The sequence below is a fragment of the Penaeus monodon genome, chromosome 14, assembly GCF_015228065.2.
Source record: "Penaeus monodon isolate SGIC_2016 chromosome 14, NSTDA_Pmon_1, whole genome shotgun sequence".
NCBI lineage: Eukaryota > Metazoa > Arthropoda > Malacostraca > Decapoda > Penaeidae > Penaeus > Penaeus monodon.
Window position 1 is genome coordinate 48,273,076 of NC_051399.1, and position 17,500 is coordinate 48,290,575.

Here is a 17,500-nt window from a genome sequence, read left to right on the forward strand (position 1 = left end):
CGGATCGAGAACCGGTTCACGGATCTCAGCGACAGGATCGAAGCCCTTAAACGCAAGATCAAGCAGACCAGACAATATGCTTCGTCGGTGAGTTGTTGTGGTTTGTGACGCTTATGGCCCCATTTCACACACCTGTCGTAGCTGAACATAACTGTTCCTGATCACTGAATGGGGGATGGGAGAGGGAGGGGGTATGGGGGAGGGGAAACGGAGTCTAAATAGGACGCCAGGGGACGGTAATGGAACTCCTTCGAACGGTAGGAACGATTAGGACGACTGAGTTCGAGCTGCATATTCAAATGTTTAGCCGTTCTCCTCCCGTTCGAATTGAAGGGTAATGAAGCCTTGGCACGTCGGTAATGGAACTAATATATCGTTAACGGAACGTAAAGCAACGGTAACACTGACGGAATGTACTTGAACGGCCAGCAAAGTTCACCCCACACAACAGCACTCTCATGCCATTCCTTCTCATAACGAACCACCAACATCCTGAGCCGTTCCAATTTCTATCCACCTGCTATCCAAGCCGATTCTTTAAACGTTCTGGTTGCGTCCCGGTTGCCTTTGCAGTAACTTTCCCCGAACGTTATAAATTGTCATAAAAACGCGCCAGATTCCATTACCGATCACAATTCACTCCCGAGCTAGCGAGAGTTCACATCGCCTGGCAAGAATTTTTAATCAAACGCAAGATTCTCAGAAATCAGCCGTTCGCATAGTGAGTAATCAGCAGTAGCAAGAGGGTACTAGCATATTTTTTCTTTGTGGATATTTTTTTTCTTTATTGTTATTAGTTTTTCTCTTTTCCTTTCTTTTTTTCGGTTGTTGTCGTTTCTTTTTTTTTCCTTATTTTCGTTTCATTTTCAGCGGTGGAATTTTGTATTTTGAAAAGTTGTAGTAATAATGTAATAGGAGAAAGGGTTTCTTTTTTTCTTATCCTTGTATTGCAATATTTTTTTTTCATTTATTGCTATTTATCTGTTTATTTATTTTTCTTTGGTTACAGGTGTTATTATCTTCCCTGGTTATATTAGTAAAAGCTTTTCTCATATCTACTTATACTCGCAAGCTGAATGTAATACTATTTTTACCGCTGATAGGCAATTAGTCCACACTAAGTCTGCCCCCTCGACATTAATAATCCCTACAATTTTCATATACAAATATTGAAAATCACAAGTACACAAAACAACTAGACTCACTGAACAAAGAGAATAAAGCAATGCAACAGAATATGAAGTCGTGCAGCATGCTAGCCACCCTTGCAAAACTCTAGGGACTAATTACTCCACATTTCACTATCTCTCCCCCATCCCATTAAAGGCTCAGACAGCAACAACTCTTCAATTCGAAAGAAAAAGCAAGATAAGCCACACTTTCAGCCATAATCGATTACTTTTCGTTGCAGATTCGTGTCTCACTGACGACCAATTCATCTGGAATTTGTACGAGGAAATACAAACCAGCGTTACAGCCGTCAACAACAACGAATATTGTACTGAGTTATGCCATTCAGGAAAGGACTGTGAAGAATGCCCTTCTGCTGTACCTGGGATCGCATAACTCGGTGGGTTATCTAGTGTGTGTGTGTGTGTGTGTGTGTGTGTGTGTGTGTGTGTGTGTGTGTGTGTGTGTGTGTGTGTGTGTGTGTGTGTGTGTGTGTGTGTGTGTGTGTGTGTGTGTGTGTGTGTGTGTGTGTGTAGTATGTATTTTTAATTACATATTTAATATCATTCTCAAAATAAGAATAGCATATGTAGAAAATCAAAACCAACATATAAAAAATGTGTCACTCAACACTATCCCTATATACATAAACGCAAAACCCGACACTGAACCCCAAACTAACATATACAAAAAAAAAGAACACGAGAATGATCACAGCACTTCCCTCACACTTCTTTTAGAGTGACTTCATGGCCGTGGAGATGGTCAACCGCAAGATCGAGTTCATTTGGGACGCCGGAGGAGGAACCAGGAGAATCGTGCATCCCCTGAGACTCTTGACTAACGACCAGCAGGTCACCGACGACACGAAATGGTACGCAGAGCTGAGACCGTGAGCTTTTACGTGATGGGTTGGTTGTGTGGCAGAACTTGGGTTAAGGATATGGTAGTTTCGAGATGTTTTTTTTTTTGCTTGATTTTTATTTTGTGGCAAAATTTTGCTTACTGAGAATAATGATAATGATAATGTATATATTTATCAAAGGGTGATTTATACGCTATTTTCACTGATTAAATTAGTAGGTATGATGATTATAGTTTTAACATTCTTAATAGGATGATACGCACACGATTTTCGTTCACGATTTGAATCCGGAACAACACCTAATCCTAATCCTAATCACCTGCAGGTACCACATTAGCATCAACAGGATCGGAAATATAGGTCAGCTCACCGTCTTGCCCGCGAACTTGCCTCCGGGAGAAGAGGCTGACACGACCCCCGTCAGCGGTGCCTCGCCTGCTGGGTTTAGCAAGATGGACCTCCTGCCGACAGACACCCTGTGGATTGGTGAGGGGGATACCGGCGTATTTGGAATATTTGTGGGAATTTTTGTGTTTCGAGGGGGATAAAATGGGTTTGATATTTTGATTTACATGGGGTTTAATAGGAAGGGTGTTGTGAGAGGAAGAACCACTTTTAAGTGTATTACGAATTTAGTGATAGGATATGTTGTAGAAATGGAATATATATTATGTATTGCATATGGTAATTTGCATAAAATCAAACAAATAAACAAAATCGAATTTCCCATTTCTTAAATATAATATGGTAATGAAGATACAAAAATAAGATTTTTTTTCCATCTAATATTTTTTGCGTCCTCACATCCAACCCCCACGCCCTTCTCTCCCGACGCAGGCGGAGCTCCCCCTCGGGCACAGAACGTCATGAAAGCCAAGAAGTTCGCCGGCTGCCTCCACACGGTCTTCATCGACGGGGAAAACATTGGCCTGTGGAACTTCACGGAATCCGAAGGCTGCGGCGCCTGTAACGAAGGGTGAGGGGTGTCCGTGGCTCTGTTGTTAAAAGGACCGATGGGTTTCTTTTATTTCGCTGAATATTTGTTGTTTTTTCGTTCTCTCTTCCTGTTCTTTTTTTTCCTTTTTAAAAGAGATTATATATTCAAGAGCGTGGTATTAGATTCTTCTGCGAAAAGAATCTCGATAGAAATGCATTTCCCCTCCCCCCCCCCCATTCAATATTTTTTCCTCGATTTAGAGAGCGAACGAAGCCCAACGAAAACCCGGTTCCGTATCAGAGCGCCTTATACATTCCTTTTCGTTTCTTCATCTTGCTTCAGGGAAAAGCTGGTCCTGCGCCAGACGAACGAAATCGCCGTGGGCTTCAACGGGAAAGGCTACTTCAAGGGCACCAACAGGATACGGCGACCCAAGCAGTACTACTCGACGGTGCTCGCCTTCAAGACGCTGGATGAGGACGCGCTGCTCTTCCTGGCTGTGAACGAGGCCAAGGTAAGAGGGGTTGGGTCTGGGGGTGCGTGGGTGGGCGAGGGATGGGTGGGTCGGTGGGTGGAGGGATGGGTGAGTCGGTGGGTGGAGGGATGGGTGGGTCGGTGGGTGGAGGGATGGGTGGGTCGATGGAGGGATGGGTGGGTGGGTGGAGGGACGGGTGGGTGGGTGGGTGGAGGGATGGATGGGTTTGTGAGTGAGTGGCTGGGTGGGTAGGTTGGTTGGGTGGGTAGGTGGATGGATGGATGAATGGATGGAAAGACGGATAGATGGATGGATGGATGGGTCATCATATCCAACCTCCACGTCCTGCTCTCCTAGTCCAGGCGGAGCTCCCCCGGGTGAGTGGGTGGAGGGATATATAGACGGATAGATAGATAGATAGATAGAAGGATGAATATGCGGATATTTGGATGGATGGACGGATAGATAGATGAATGGATGGATAGACAGATAGCCAGATAAACAGATGTACTCGTATGCATATTCTCTCCCTTTCTCTCTCTTTCTCCCTTTCTCTCTCTCCCTTTCTCTCTCCCTCTTCTAAACTACACTTCAGTAATGGCCTTTTGCAGAACCAATACTTCAGCATCTCCCTGGACAACGGCCACGTGGTGTTCACGGTGCAGTTCGACCGCCAGACGCGCCTCATCATGAAGTCTGGCAAGAAACACAATAACAACGAGATGATTCAGATTCAGGCGATCGTCCAGAACAAGGCCATGGGTGATTATCGTGATAATCTGTTGTAATAGTTTTCTTTCGTGTGGCTAATAGGGATATATATATATATTTTAGGTTGTTATCTTGTGTTGTTACGCAAGATGTGTTTTTGTATGGGTTTGTGGTAGGTTTGTTGTAATGGAATTGCTGAACGTATTACATAGGGTATATAATTTTTAGAGATTACCTCTGAAATTAGAAAAAAAGTGTTTGTGACGAATATATGATAATTAGGGCAATCATAAATTATGAATGATAATATCACTAATGTTATGTTATGCAATCAAAATATCCTATAATAGATACAATAACTAATAATAATTATCACACAGATACACACTTAAATATTTAATGAAATCAGTATCCATTTCCTATAACAAAGGTTTAGCTATAAATAATAACTACAGTAAGCATGATAACTGATAACAAAAAAAAAAGTAAACCCGAAATCAGCAGAGGATAACTTATAATAAAAAAATTAAATAAATAAATAAATAAGATAAATAAATAATAATAAATGAAATAAATAAATAAAATAAATAAATAATAATAAATTAAATAAATAAATAAACAAGAAAAAGAGATAAATTCGAGACGCAAGCAATTCCATTCTCCCTCTTCCACTTCTTCAGGAGGAGCTCGTATGGGCAGGCTGGTGGTGGGCGACCAAGATCAGCTGGGCACCGTCAAGGGAGGCCCTGACCTTGACCTCTCCTACGTGCCCTACTACTTCGGAGGCGTCGACCCCGAGTTCGACAGGAACAGGTGAGGGTCTCGGCACTGAAAAAGGCTCCACTCAGGAAAAAAAAGAAATCGACGCTTTATTATCCTCCCACACGTGCTATGCCAAAGATTCATTTCACTCGAGATCTCGATGGAAATGCCACGTTTCCCAGAGTGGCTCGCCGGCATACACCTCCTAATTAACATGTTCTTCCTTCACCAGATGGGGCAGTGAGTTAGTCCTGCGATCTCTCCTGGGCTGCATGGGACGGCTCAGTGTGTTGGACGAAGGCAAGAATCCTCTGACAGATGGACAGTTCTACGGTATTGAGAACACTTGCTCGGAGAAAGTACGTGAGATTTTATTTATAAAATAATAGTTACCGCGTTTAGAGAACTAATACGAGGAATTGATATAGTTTCAAGTATATATTTTGTTGTTAATTGATATTGTTATAGAGGGTGAGAGAGAGATTTTGCTTATTATTATCATTATTTTTAGAATACTGGAAAGAGGATCCGTGTTATATAAATATATAATTTGTTATTCCAGTTACTTGATTCTCTACAATATAGAGGTCATGTTAATCTATGTGTGATTATGTAGCTTTCCATTTCGTTTTGTGTATTTATTCTACAAATTCTATTAATTATGTATTTAACTGCTCTGGTTTTTCTTTCAGCCTTTGAATGAGGTTGGCTTCCTGGGACAAGGCTTCGTGGAGCTTCCCTCCCACGTCCTGAAACGCGAGTCCAACTTCGGCTTCACTTTCCAGACCATGGAATCCGATGCCCTCCTGATGCTGTCGACCTTCGTGGGGCAGGTGGGAAGGCGTCGGAACATTTCTCTTGTTACCCCTTGTAGCGTTTCAGTGAAAAAGCAGCATATTAGATGTAGTGTTTGGTAATCTTGTTAAGAAGATAAAGGGTATTGTTATATATATATATATATATATATATATATATATATATATATATATATATAATTATATATATATATACATATAATATAATTATAATATTATATATATATATATAATATATATATATATATATATATATATATATTATATATATATATATATATTATATAATATATATATAATATATATATATAATAATATATATATATATATATTATATATATGTATATATATATATATATATATGTATATATATATTATTATATATTATATATTATATATATATATATATATATAGTTTTTTTTTTTTTTTTTTTTTTTTTTTTTTTTTTTTTTTTTTTTATCCTCTTCTTTTCCCCTCCATTCTACATTATAGTATTATATCTACACATAGTGTACAAAGCGTAGTAGTCTCATGTTTATATTTTTTTTACCAGGGTGTGACTCATTCATAAATATTGAAATATAGAACCGTATGTTTAAGGAAATTCCTGTATATTGGTTTTCCTCAAACGTAGTGTTATATAGTATACTTTAGATCAAGAAACAAATACTATTCTTTAAAAAAGCGTTATTTCCTTAACCTGCTCTTTTATCAAGGAACCTTCTCTGGTGATGGTTATGAAACAAACTCTATGCATATTTCTCCCTCATTACTTTTTTACATGAGGTTAAAGGAATTTGGTGTTGCGTTTGTAGAAAGTTTTCTTGGAGGTATATAATCGGTGTTTGATATGGCCTTCTCTGTGTATTCTGATAACCTATCTAACTACAATATCATAATTTTGGGTTTTGTTTTCGTGGGTTATTTGCATATAGGGTTTAGGCTAAAATTTTGAATTTTGTTTTATTTTTGTTACGTGACAGCTCGCAAGAATATAATCTTTAGAGGGACCTTTGCTCTTTGTAATGCAAGGTGTATAAATGATTATATTTTTTCATTTATGGTGCTAAGATCCCTGTCTTTACTGCACTTATTTTGTATTATACTGTAGAACGAATCACGAATTGATGTGCAGTTATGAGGTTTGAGGTCCATCGAAAGAGATACTGAGAAAATAGTGTTCATGATTTTTTTTCCTTTCCCATTTTACAATGTTTGAAATTCATTCGTTTGAAATGATACGTTCCTTCATTAGAGTTTCACAGGTGAGTTACAATACAGGTTAATAAGTTTGTTAGAGAGAACTTTCCTCTTTTTACCTTCTCTTAAGGATTTTTGAGATTTCCACTTCCTCACTGTCTTGGCTCCTTTGAAGGACCTGATCCCAATCGTGTACTAATGAATGGAAACATTTTCTTAAAAGGACAATGAAACAGAAGGAGATATGTCAGCACCCACCACCACCACCACAACCACAACACCCACTGTACGATCTGGTGAAGGGAGTACTTTGAACCCTAGGATAGAGTCACTAACAGAAAACTACCACTAACACACTCATTAATTAAAAATCGTTGCTCTCTCTCTGTTCTGTATATTGTGCGTGAAAGGGAGCTATTGTGTACAGGTTGTCATACATTTTTTTCGTTCTGTTTGATCAAAATTATTTTCTCTTCTACTTGAGAAAAATGAAATTATATGACTTTCTAGAGAGACTTGAACTGATCGTTATTGTATGTTTCTCTTTTTTTGTATATATGTATTTCCAATCATATTGATTTAATTGCACGTTTTATATGCATGGTTTGAATTTCTAAACAATAGGCTGTACAGTAGAGAGTTCAGAGTGTAGTTGCACATGTAATTTACACAAGTAGGATAGTTCTGAAAAGCTCGATTTGTAGTTCCAATTTCCCCTCTACTGTAGTGCTTTTATGAGTGGTAAAGCCCTTTTACAGTTGCGTCTCTGTGTGTGTTTAATATCTCTAAATATTTACTACATGCCACCGCTCCTCTTATTGTTATTAATGAAAATGAAAACAAGGTAGTAATGAAAATTTACCTTGGCTATCATGTATATTGTTTTGATGTTCTATTAATATGTGCTGTTTGCATTGTTTTAAAGAAATCTTTTTCTCCTCTTTAATCATGACTTCTTGTAGATATGCTTGTATTCTGATCATATAGCTAACAGATACGAAGGATCTAACACGCCTTCTGTTGTAATATTGTTAACTTTTTTGTCCATGATGCTATTTTTTTTAAAATATAAGTGTTCACACTACTTGAATTATTGTATGAAAAGGAAGGCTGTATTAGTTATTTTTTATACCTTTCTAATGATATTTGTGAAACACAAAATTGATATATATTAAAAGTAATGTTTATTTTTGTCATTCTTGATTCAAAAAAAAAAAAAAAATCAATGACAGTAGATCTGGAATAAACATGACGTAATGAACAGGTTACTTCCAAATTGCTAAAACTCAGTCACTTTAGTGTATTATGCTGTTGAAGAACACAATTTCGCTTGTAAACTATAGTAGGTCCTAGGTGTTCCATTTTTTCATGAGAATGAAAGGCATTCATCCTACCCATGGCACTGTAGCTATAATGTTCAGACAGAAATCTATTCAGGCAATGTACACGTCCCCAGGTATGATTAAGGCTTCCCAGATGCCCCCGGGTATTATCCAAGACCACCGCGTCAGTCGTCTGGTAGTGAAATCCGAAGTGTTTCGAGTGCATAATCACGCTCTGTACCTCCCACAGCCCCTGGAGCCGGGCGAGGTCCACCCCCCTGACTTCTACTCGGTGTCGCTCGTCGAGGGGCACTTGGATATCCAGCTCAACGGAGGAACAGGGATCGAGAGAATCATGTCTGCCGAGAAGTTTAACGACGGTCAATTGCACTCCATCTCCGTCATCAAGGAAAATAGAAGGTGTGGACCGGTTGGAGATGGTTGTGGGGCGTGGGTTTGCGTTTATGGTAGATTCTGATTGAGGTGTTTGTAGATTAGGCTGTCGGAGTGTTTTCAATGAAGTGGGTCTGAGCTTTAGGCTTCGATAGTGTTTAAAGTATAATGATGCAGATATATGTAGAGTAATATATATTATAGCCCTTCACAAATCTCACAAAACCCTTCGTATTTCTGACCATCAAATGAAAGCACAACCAATGCCCTTTCATCGCAATTAACCAGTCACCCACTTTCTCTCTCTCTCTCTCTCTCTCTCTCTCTCTCTCTCTCTCTCTCTCTCTCTCTCTCTCTCTCTCTCTCTCTCTCTCTCTCTCTCTCTCTCTCTCTCTCTCTGTCTCCATCCCAATTTCTCAGAGTGACCCTGAAAGTCGACGACCGAGAAGTCAACAGCACGCGACTGGATCGCGGGGGGCAAGTGCTCTACGGCCCCAACACGGGAGGCCTCTACTTCGGCGGAGTTCCTCAGGGCCTCGACATCGTGACGATGGTCGGTTCCTCCAGCCCCTTGAAGGGTTGCATTCGGGACGTCATCGTGAACAACAAGTGAGTGCAGAGGACGCGGTGTTCTTGTAGGGAGATTGGGGGGGGGGGGTAGCTTAGGATTTTTTGGGGGCGAAGATTATAAGGAAGACATTCTTGTAAAATAGGTGTGCAAATTGATCGGCTTTTGTGAATATGGATAAAAAAGGTGCAGAGTATATAATTTTTGTCTCTTTTTCAGGGTGCTGCGTTTCAATCAGCCAATTCAGTTCCAAAATGTGTACATTGGAAGGTGTGCTGACGTACCAGCTACAGCCATGCAAGGAATGGAAGGAGATATGAAGGTATGAATGCATTCTTATTTGTACACAATAAAAGATGTAACAGAATATTTTGTTTGTTAATTTCGATGAAGCATAGATTTGTATTCCGTTGATAGACCTATAATTTGTTTCGACTTCTTTAAGGATCCAAATCGCAAAGACACACTGTAATGATCTTACTCTATTAAATAAATGTAGTTAAGAATAAAAAGGAAGAAACATACAAAGTTTTATCATTTTCTTCAGTCGTTATCGTCTTATATCTTCAAAACATCTTTTCGTTGAATTAATACCTACGCCCGGAGACCATTCACCTCCCCTGCCTCTAATTCCTTATCATCATCATTTTCTTCTCCTCGAATTGATATTTCCCATCTTGTGCTCTCACCCTGACTGCCAATCAATCTTTTCTCAGGTAATCGGTGTAAAGTTATTTGTCATATTCGTCATCCTTTCATTTTCCTTGATTTCATATTCCCCCATTTCATGTATTCACCCAGGTTTTCTCTATCCTCCCTCCCCTCCATTATCTTCATTTTAACTTATTTTCTATCTCATGTACCCATCCTCCCTCTAAACTTTCTTGTGAGTTATTAAGTTATTTATCATCATATTTTTTTTAAATTAATCGTTTCCCATCCCATGCAATCATGCTGCCCAACTAACCTTCCCCCCCCCCCCATTATCGCCATGTTTTTTTTCTTGAATTCGTATTTTCCCATCTCAAGCACTCATCCTGCCTCCCTCTCCCCCTCCCCCCTCCTCCTGTGATCGATATAAAATTATGTATCATCATCATTATCATTTTTCTTGAACTGATATTCTCCCATCCCGTGCACTCACCTGCCTGCCTCTTCCCCCTCCCGCCTCCCCCAGGTGATCGACTCGTGCATGCCCCCCACGCAGCACACGGTAGAGTACAGAGCCCTGAAGTTCGGCGACAAGTTGGACTCCCACGTCATGATTCCTCTCGACCGAAACACGTTCAAGAAGGACTTCAATATATCCTTCGAATTTAGGACCTATTATCCCAATGGCTTGTTTTTCTTGGCCTCGGTAAGGAGGATATTCATTCATGTTTTTGGTTTAAACGGTTTATAGACAATGACTTTAGGGAAAATTGTTATTTCACTCTTGAAAAATAACGACATAGAAGCTTCAAGATCATCCTCAGATAGCCTCATATTTAGATGGAAATAAATCACACAGACCATCCATTTACCTTCCTACGCATTTTACCAGAAAACCATACACAAAACAAAACAAAACATCCTTTTTATGTATATATATATTTTAACTCACCCAAACGGTCCTCGACAGAAACGTCATTAAAAGAGAGAAAACAAGAGCACAAAAAATCAAACACCATTGGTTATATATTTTTTTCCTTTTTAAATTTCTTACTGAACGCCCCTCACAGCACACGAGGAAGAAGCAGACGCAGACCCTTCTGGCGCAGCTGAAGAACGGCAGGGTGACGGTGACCATGAAGAGGAGGAAGAAGGAGAGCCAGATCGTTTCGGGCCCGGGACTCAACACGGGAAGGTGGAGGAAGGTAGGGCCTGTGGAATAGGCGAGGGAGAAGGGAGTCTGTTTGCGTGTGTGTGTGCGTGTGTGTGCGTGTGTGTGTGCGTGTGTGTGTGCGTGTGTGTGTGCGTGTGTGTGTGCGTGTGTGTGTGCGTGTGTGTGTGCGTGTGTGTGTGCGTGTGTGTGTGTGTGTGTGTGTGTGTGTGTGTGTGTGTGTGTGTGTGTGTGTGTGGGGGAGAGAGAGAGAGAGAGAGAGGGGAGAGAGAGAGAGAGAGAGAGAGAGAGAGAGAGAGAGAGAGAGAGAGAGAGAGAGAGAAAGAGTGAGTGGAGAGAGTGGAGAGTGGAGAGTGAAGAGAGAGAGAGAGAGTGGAGAGAGGGGGGAGGAGACAGGAGAGGGGACAGTGGAGAGCAGTAAGAGGAGAGTGAGTGGAGAGAAGGGGAGATAGGGAGAGGGAGAGTGGGGAGCAGTAAGAGGAGAGAGAGGAGAGAAGAGAGGAGAGGGTAAGAGTGACAAAGACGGGGGATAGGAGAGTGACAGTGAGAGGGATAGTGGAGAGCAGAGAGAATGGAGAGTGGATGAGAGAGTGAATGAGGGAGTGAATGAGGGAGTGAATGAGGGAGTGAATGAGGGAGTGAATGAGGGAGTGAATGAGGGAGTGAATGAGGGAGTGAATGAGAGAGAGAGAGAAAGAGAGAGAAAGAGAGAGAAAGAGAGAGAAAGAGAGAGAAAGAGAGAGAGAGAAAGAGAGAGAGAAAGAGAGAGAGAAAGAGAGAGAAAGAGAGAGAGAGAGAGAGAGGACACATGTAATAATCGTTACCTCCTACATCGAGGCCGAGACACGGGCGAGCCAAGGAGGAAAAGGATCTCACTGTATATGGGTAAAATGCAAGACTTGTGTATTTTTGTGTTTGGTGATAATGGTAATGATATATTGGGATGGCAGTAAGGCTGTAATAATAAAGATAATCAAATGACATTAGGGAACGTTGGTAGTGATGTAATTTATATATTGATAAAGAGTATATCCATGTAATGAAGTTGATGCCATTTACAACATCCTATCGTAGAAAAACAACAACTATGCGGTGAGAGTTGATGATCATCATCTTTATCACCATCATCATCATGATTACCACCAACTCCACCCTCCCCCCACCACCGCCACCCTCTCCCCCACCTCCTCTCTACCACCCCTACCACACACCACTCACCACCACTGCCCCTCTTCCCCCCAGGTGATCATCCGCAAGGCCAAGAAGCGCATGTGGCTGACCGTGGACAATCAGCTGATCAAGAAGGTGAAGGCTCCTCGCAAGTTCAACGTGGGGCAGGAGCTGTTCCTGGGCAGCGTGCCGTCCAACGTAGCGAGGCCGGAGGACGTGCAGGTAAGGCAGGGCAGGCTCTGTGTTGGCGTGGTGTTGTCACTGTCATTGTTGTTCTTGCTGTTTTTGTCGGATTGGCAGATTGCTCCAGCCCGACATTGTTCTGTTGGCACTTCCGCCTAAAGCGCCAGAGTTAAACCCCAAAGAACATGTTTGGGCAGCTGTGAGTAGGCACGTGCCCAAGGAGAGTCCCCGCAATCGATCTGGTGTCATAGAAAATGTATTACATGCACAGAAGAACTGCAAAGAACGGCAATGGAACTAATGGCATCGATGCTACGACGTTTGGAGGCTGTTTTGAGCAGCGGGGGGGGGGATGCAAATCTTAGATATTATAAACCCGTATTGTGTTCCTTTTAATCAAGACTCTCTAATATTAAAGAACAAATATATATCATTATAAAAAAATCATGTTAACAGCTGAACTTCATTATACTCCGAGAGAGTTGCGCAGAAATAAACATGGAAAGGAAAACTGGAAGACATGACCGCACATTTGTCATACAGCGACATATGATAAATAAAAAAAAGGAAATGGTGAATACCAGATTCTGACTATGTAAAAAAACATAATTTTGAGATAGGCATTGTGTAAAAGAAAATTTTTCGAAATATTTATTATACATAATGTGACTGAAAACTGATTTCAACTTTCGAGGAGGGATAGGCATGGAATCATAGAAAATGGGGAGTGTAGGAAAAATTTATACTTTGATACCACCCTTATTTTTGCTCACTGCCAAAATAGGGCGTAAATATGTGTAGGCATTTATAGAAATATACTATTAGACGGTCTTTATGCAACATTGTTGTCTTGAACTTAAACACCTTAACCACAGTCACCTCCTCCATCATCACTACCGCCACCAACCACAAAAACAACACCACGAACAACACTAACAACAAAAACAATAACGATAACACCTCCACCGCCACCACCACACCCTCTCCACCACCACACCCTCTCCACCACCACACCCTCTCCACCACCACACCCTCTCCACCACCACACCCTCTCCACCACCACACCCTCTCCACCACCACACCCTCTCCACCACCACACCCTCTCCACCACCACACCCTCTCCATCACCACTAACACTCACCCCCACCCCCACCACCCGAATTTCTAACTCCCCCATCCTCCATGCTACAGATCACAGAAACACTTCGCGGTTGCCTCCGGAATCTCAACATCAACGAGGAGGAGTTCGAGATCCCGAGCAACAGAAGGGCGGACAGGATCGTGGGCGTAGGGCAGTGCTTCGCCAGCGTGCAGCCGGGATCCTACTTCCCAGGGGACGCCTATGCTATCTACAGTAAGTGCGGGTCGCGGTTGGCGCTTGTTTTGACTGGTGGGCTGGCCAGAGATATTGACATTAGCGTTGCTGTTATTGTTGGTGTTATTATCATCATTGTTGATATTACTATTGCTGTTGTTATTATCATCAACGTTACTATTATTGTTCTTGTTGTTATCATCATCATCATCATCATCATCATCATCATCATCATCATCATCATCATCATCATCATCATCATCATCATCATCATCATCATCATCATCATCATCATCATCATCATCATCATCATCATCATCATCATCATCATCGTCATCGTCACCATCATCACCACCACCACCAACAACAACACCATCACCATCACCATCACCATCATCGGTTGATAAAAAAAAAGAAAAAAAAAATATATATACATATATATACATATATATACGAGCACATTTGCCACAAATAACCCCCTTTTCTCTCTCGTCTCCTCCCTCGCTCTACCCCGCCATTGCCCCTCCCTCTGCCGTCCTGCAACCGCGCAGGCAACAGCTTCAACGTGGGCGCCTTGCTGGAGCTTCGGCTGGAGTTCCGGACGTGGGAGCTGAACGGCATCATCCTCTCCGTGGCGGACCCGACGGGCGCGGCGCTGTCGCTCGAGATGGTCAACGGCGCTGTGAGTGACGCTGCTCTGGAGGAGGGGCGTGGGGAGGGTGGGGCGGGGTGGCTGGGCGTCTGTGTAAGGGTGTGTGTGTGTGTTGTGTGTGTGTGTGTGTGTGTGTGTGTGTGTGTGTGTGTGTGTGTGTGTGTGTGTGTGTGTGTGTGTGTGTGTGTGTGTGTGTGTGTGTGTGGTGTGTGTGTGTGTGTTGGTGTTGTGTTGTGTGTGTGTTGTGTGTGTGTGTGTGTGTGTGTGTTGTGTGTGTGTGTGTGTGTGTGTGTGTTGTGTGTGTGTGTGCGTGTGCGTGTGCGTGTGCGTGTATGTGTGTGTGTGTGTATGCGTGTGTCTAGCTGTCTGGCTGTCTCCTGTGGAGTCGGGTGTGTGTGTGTGGGGGGGGGTGTTATGTGATGTTTGTGATAATTTTGTTCATCTTTTCTTTCTGCGTTATTTCAGTCCTTCCTTTGGTTCTCGTATCTTCATTATTTGTTTGGAACAAAAGAAGGTGCAAGTGAGAATAATTTACGTTCCAGTATCATTACGAACTTTTAGAATTTTCCTTTTTTTTTCTTGAATTCCTATTTTGTTTTCCTTTCCATCACTGCATTGCATACGTCTGTGTGCAAATGCCAGAACGCTTTAAATTCCTTAAGATCCCTCAAAATATCCTAAAACGCACCCGAAATACCCGAAAACCCCCTATAACCCTAAAACACCCCTTAAATATCCTCAGATACCCCAAGCCCCCCAGATACCCCAAATACCCCAAATACCCCAAGCCTCCCAGTACCCCAAGCCCCAAAGAACCACCTGAAGAACGCCTCTAACCCCCTCCCCTCTCCCCCATCCCTCCCAACCAGGTGGTGCTGAGCGTGAACATGGGCGTGGGCCACTCCTTCAGCGCCCGCGTCAGCCTCAAGAACAAGTTCAGTCTGTGCGACAACAAGTGGCACACCGTCAAGGCCAACTACGTCAAGGACTCGCTCACTCTGCGCGTCGACAAGCACCGCGAGGCCTACGGCTTCAACGGCTCCAACAACGAGAAGGGGACGGTCACCGACGCGCCGTTGTTCGTGGGGGGGCTGCCAGGTGGGTGCCAAGGGGGCTGGGATTCGGGGTTCGGGATTCGGGGTTCGGGGTTCGGGGTTTGGGATTCGGGGTTCGGGATTCGGGGTTTGGGATTCGGGATTCGGGATTTGGGATTCGGGGTTTGGGGTTTTGGTTGTTTTTTTTTGGTTGTTGTGTTTTATGCTTCTTTTTATTTGGCAGATTTCTTGGATGATTTCTTTGTGTGTTCAGAGATTGATGATTTTCTTTATCTGGCATGAATAAGACAACCGACGGAAATGAGGCCACGATTATTAATGAGTCAAGTTTTATTCGAGAAACTTTTTTTTTATTTTTTAAATTCTAAACAGTGTATTATTATAGTAATTCTCAATCTCCCCCCCCCCCCAGAATCGGCTCCCCAGGGCACCCTCGCCACCAGAGAGAACTTCAAAGGCTGCATTCGCAACATCGTGATGAACAGCGAGCGGAGGGACTGGACGGACATGTTCCAGCTGCAGAACGTGCTGTTAAATGCCTGTCCTGTGCTATGATGAAAATGACCCGCTTATTTCTTGGGCTTAATTTTCTTTTTGCATATTTATAACTCGGGGCACAGGCGGTTTGGGCAGTGCGTGACTTGGCTGCTGATTTTACCATGAAAAGAAATTCTACGATATAAAAAATCTTTTAAGATGTGTGTATATACACATATATGTACATATATGTATATTATATATATATATATATATATATATATATATATATATATATATATATATAATATATATATATATATATATATATATATATATATATATGTATGTGCATACATATATAGTGCATAATTGTTTTAGTGAATTTGACAAATAATGTGTTTGGATTCCATTGCAGTCAGAGTAAGTTTAACGTAACCCGATGTATTTTTCCTTACAATATGTTAATATATTGTGGTCCCTCGTAATTAGTACATAAAACGTATTTCATATCAGAGAATAGGCTTGATCCTGATGTAATAACATGTTTTTGTTTAGCTTTTTGTTTTGGAAATATCAGTTAAATGAACTGAAAAAGAGAAAACGTCATATTTTTTAAATAACAATTTTTTGTGTATGTCACAAATGCGTGTATGTTAGTTTAACTTTCTACTTTTAATGAAAAGAGAGAAGTGCTTCATTTTTGGTGCCATTATTCTCGTATTTTTACCACGTTTATTATTACTTTTATTATTATTATTAATTATTATTATTATTATTATTATTATTATTATTATTATTATTATTATTATTATTATTATTATTATTATTATTATTATTATTATTATTATTATATTATTGCGAATGCAGTATATAAAAAAAAAATTATGAATAAATCTCATAAATGTCCAAGAAAAAATGTTCCCAAAACCGCAGACTCTAATAACGTTTGAATGTCATTTTGAAAAATTAATATAACACAAAATAACGAGGAATGTCATGACAGCTTCTTGTAAACTTAAGGTTAAACGCGTATCGTGATTAAGCAGAATTCCTGTTGTTACTTGACTAAACCAGCACAGTGTATTTGCTTCCGTGTCAGAAATTCGTCTGTGAGAAGGAGAAGAAATAGTAGATTATCTTTTTTTTGAAGATTATGCTTAACTGTGGCTGCTGTATTTTTAATAGTAGTTCATATTTTAGCTAAACGTTTGGACTTGTCTCCTGTACTTACCTTTGTGAATAAGTGTAATATACGAACGAGTGTCTTAGCATTCGTTAGACATGAATGGAATGTAATATACTAGGCAGCATTGTGTGTTATTTGTGTATATACTGACTGCTGAGAGAAATATTAGATGTACTTATGATTCACCAGGAACTAAGAGGTAATTCACTTGTTAAGTGATATGTGTGGGAGATTTAAAAAATGCTTTTTAATAAAGTGGAACAGATTTGCCTTCTAGCTATAGCGTTTGATTTAGCTTCCTTTTCCAACCATGAAAGTTTAATTTTGAGAATCCCGTAGGCCGGAACGGAACACACATTTAATTTTCTTCTATTGATTTTCAGATAAATGTCAGTGAAAAAACTTTCTATATTAGTAT

At 41.0% G+C, this 17,500-nt stretch overlaps 1 protein-coding gene across 1 annotated transcript in view; it reads left to right on the top strand.

Annotated features, from left to right (window-relative positions):
- The window catches only part of LOC119580744 (laminin subunit alpha-1-like), a 125,353-nt gene extending 107,995 nt beyond the window's left edge, over nucleotides 1-17,358 (top strand). Inside the window, exons 43-63 of the mRNA XM_037928839.1 lie at nucleotides 1-87; nucleotides 1,412-1,570; nucleotides 1,911-2,044; nucleotides 2,361-2,521; nucleotides 2,873-3,011; nucleotides 3,315-3,486; nucleotides 4,059-4,209; nucleotides 4,839-4,971; nucleotides 5,153-5,279; nucleotides 5,613-5,753; nucleotides 7,160-7,222; nucleotides 8,509-8,678; nucleotides 9,072-9,260; nucleotides 9,439-9,541; nucleotides 10,397-10,576; nucleotides 10,941-11,075; nucleotides 12,284-12,433; nucleotides 13,586-13,748; nucleotides 14,261-14,391; nucleotides 15,231-15,459; nucleotides 15,829-17,358. The exon at nucleotides 1-87 is cut by the window's left edge and continues 68 nt beyond it. Coding sequence (XP_037784767.1) covers nucleotides 1-87; nucleotides 1,412-1,570; nucleotides 1,911-2,044; nucleotides 2,361-2,521; nucleotides 2,873-3,011; nucleotides 3,315-3,486; nucleotides 4,059-4,209; nucleotides 4,839-4,971; nucleotides 5,153-5,279; nucleotides 5,613-5,753; nucleotides 7,160-7,222; nucleotides 8,509-8,678; nucleotides 9,072-9,260; nucleotides 9,439-9,541; nucleotides 10,397-10,576; nucleotides 10,941-11,075; nucleotides 12,284-12,433; nucleotides 13,586-13,748; nucleotides 14,261-14,391; nucleotides 15,231-15,459; nucleotides 15,829-15,971 — 3,060 coding nt within the window. The 3' untranslated portion in view covers nucleotides 15,972-17,358. The remainder of the gene's footprint in view (nucleotides 88-1,411; nucleotides 1,571-1,910; nucleotides 2,045-2,360; nucleotides 2,522-2,872; nucleotides 3,012-3,314; nucleotides 3,487-4,058; nucleotides 4,210-4,838; nucleotides 4,972-5,152; nucleotides 5,280-5,612; nucleotides 5,754-7,159; nucleotides 7,223-8,508; nucleotides 8,679-9,071; nucleotides 9,261-9,438; nucleotides 9,542-10,396; nucleotides 10,577-10,940; nucleotides 11,076-12,283; nucleotides 12,434-13,585; nucleotides 13,749-14,260; nucleotides 14,392-15,230; nucleotides 15,460-15,828) is intronic.
- The last annotated feature ends 142 nt before the right edge of the window (nucleotides 17,359-17,500 follow it).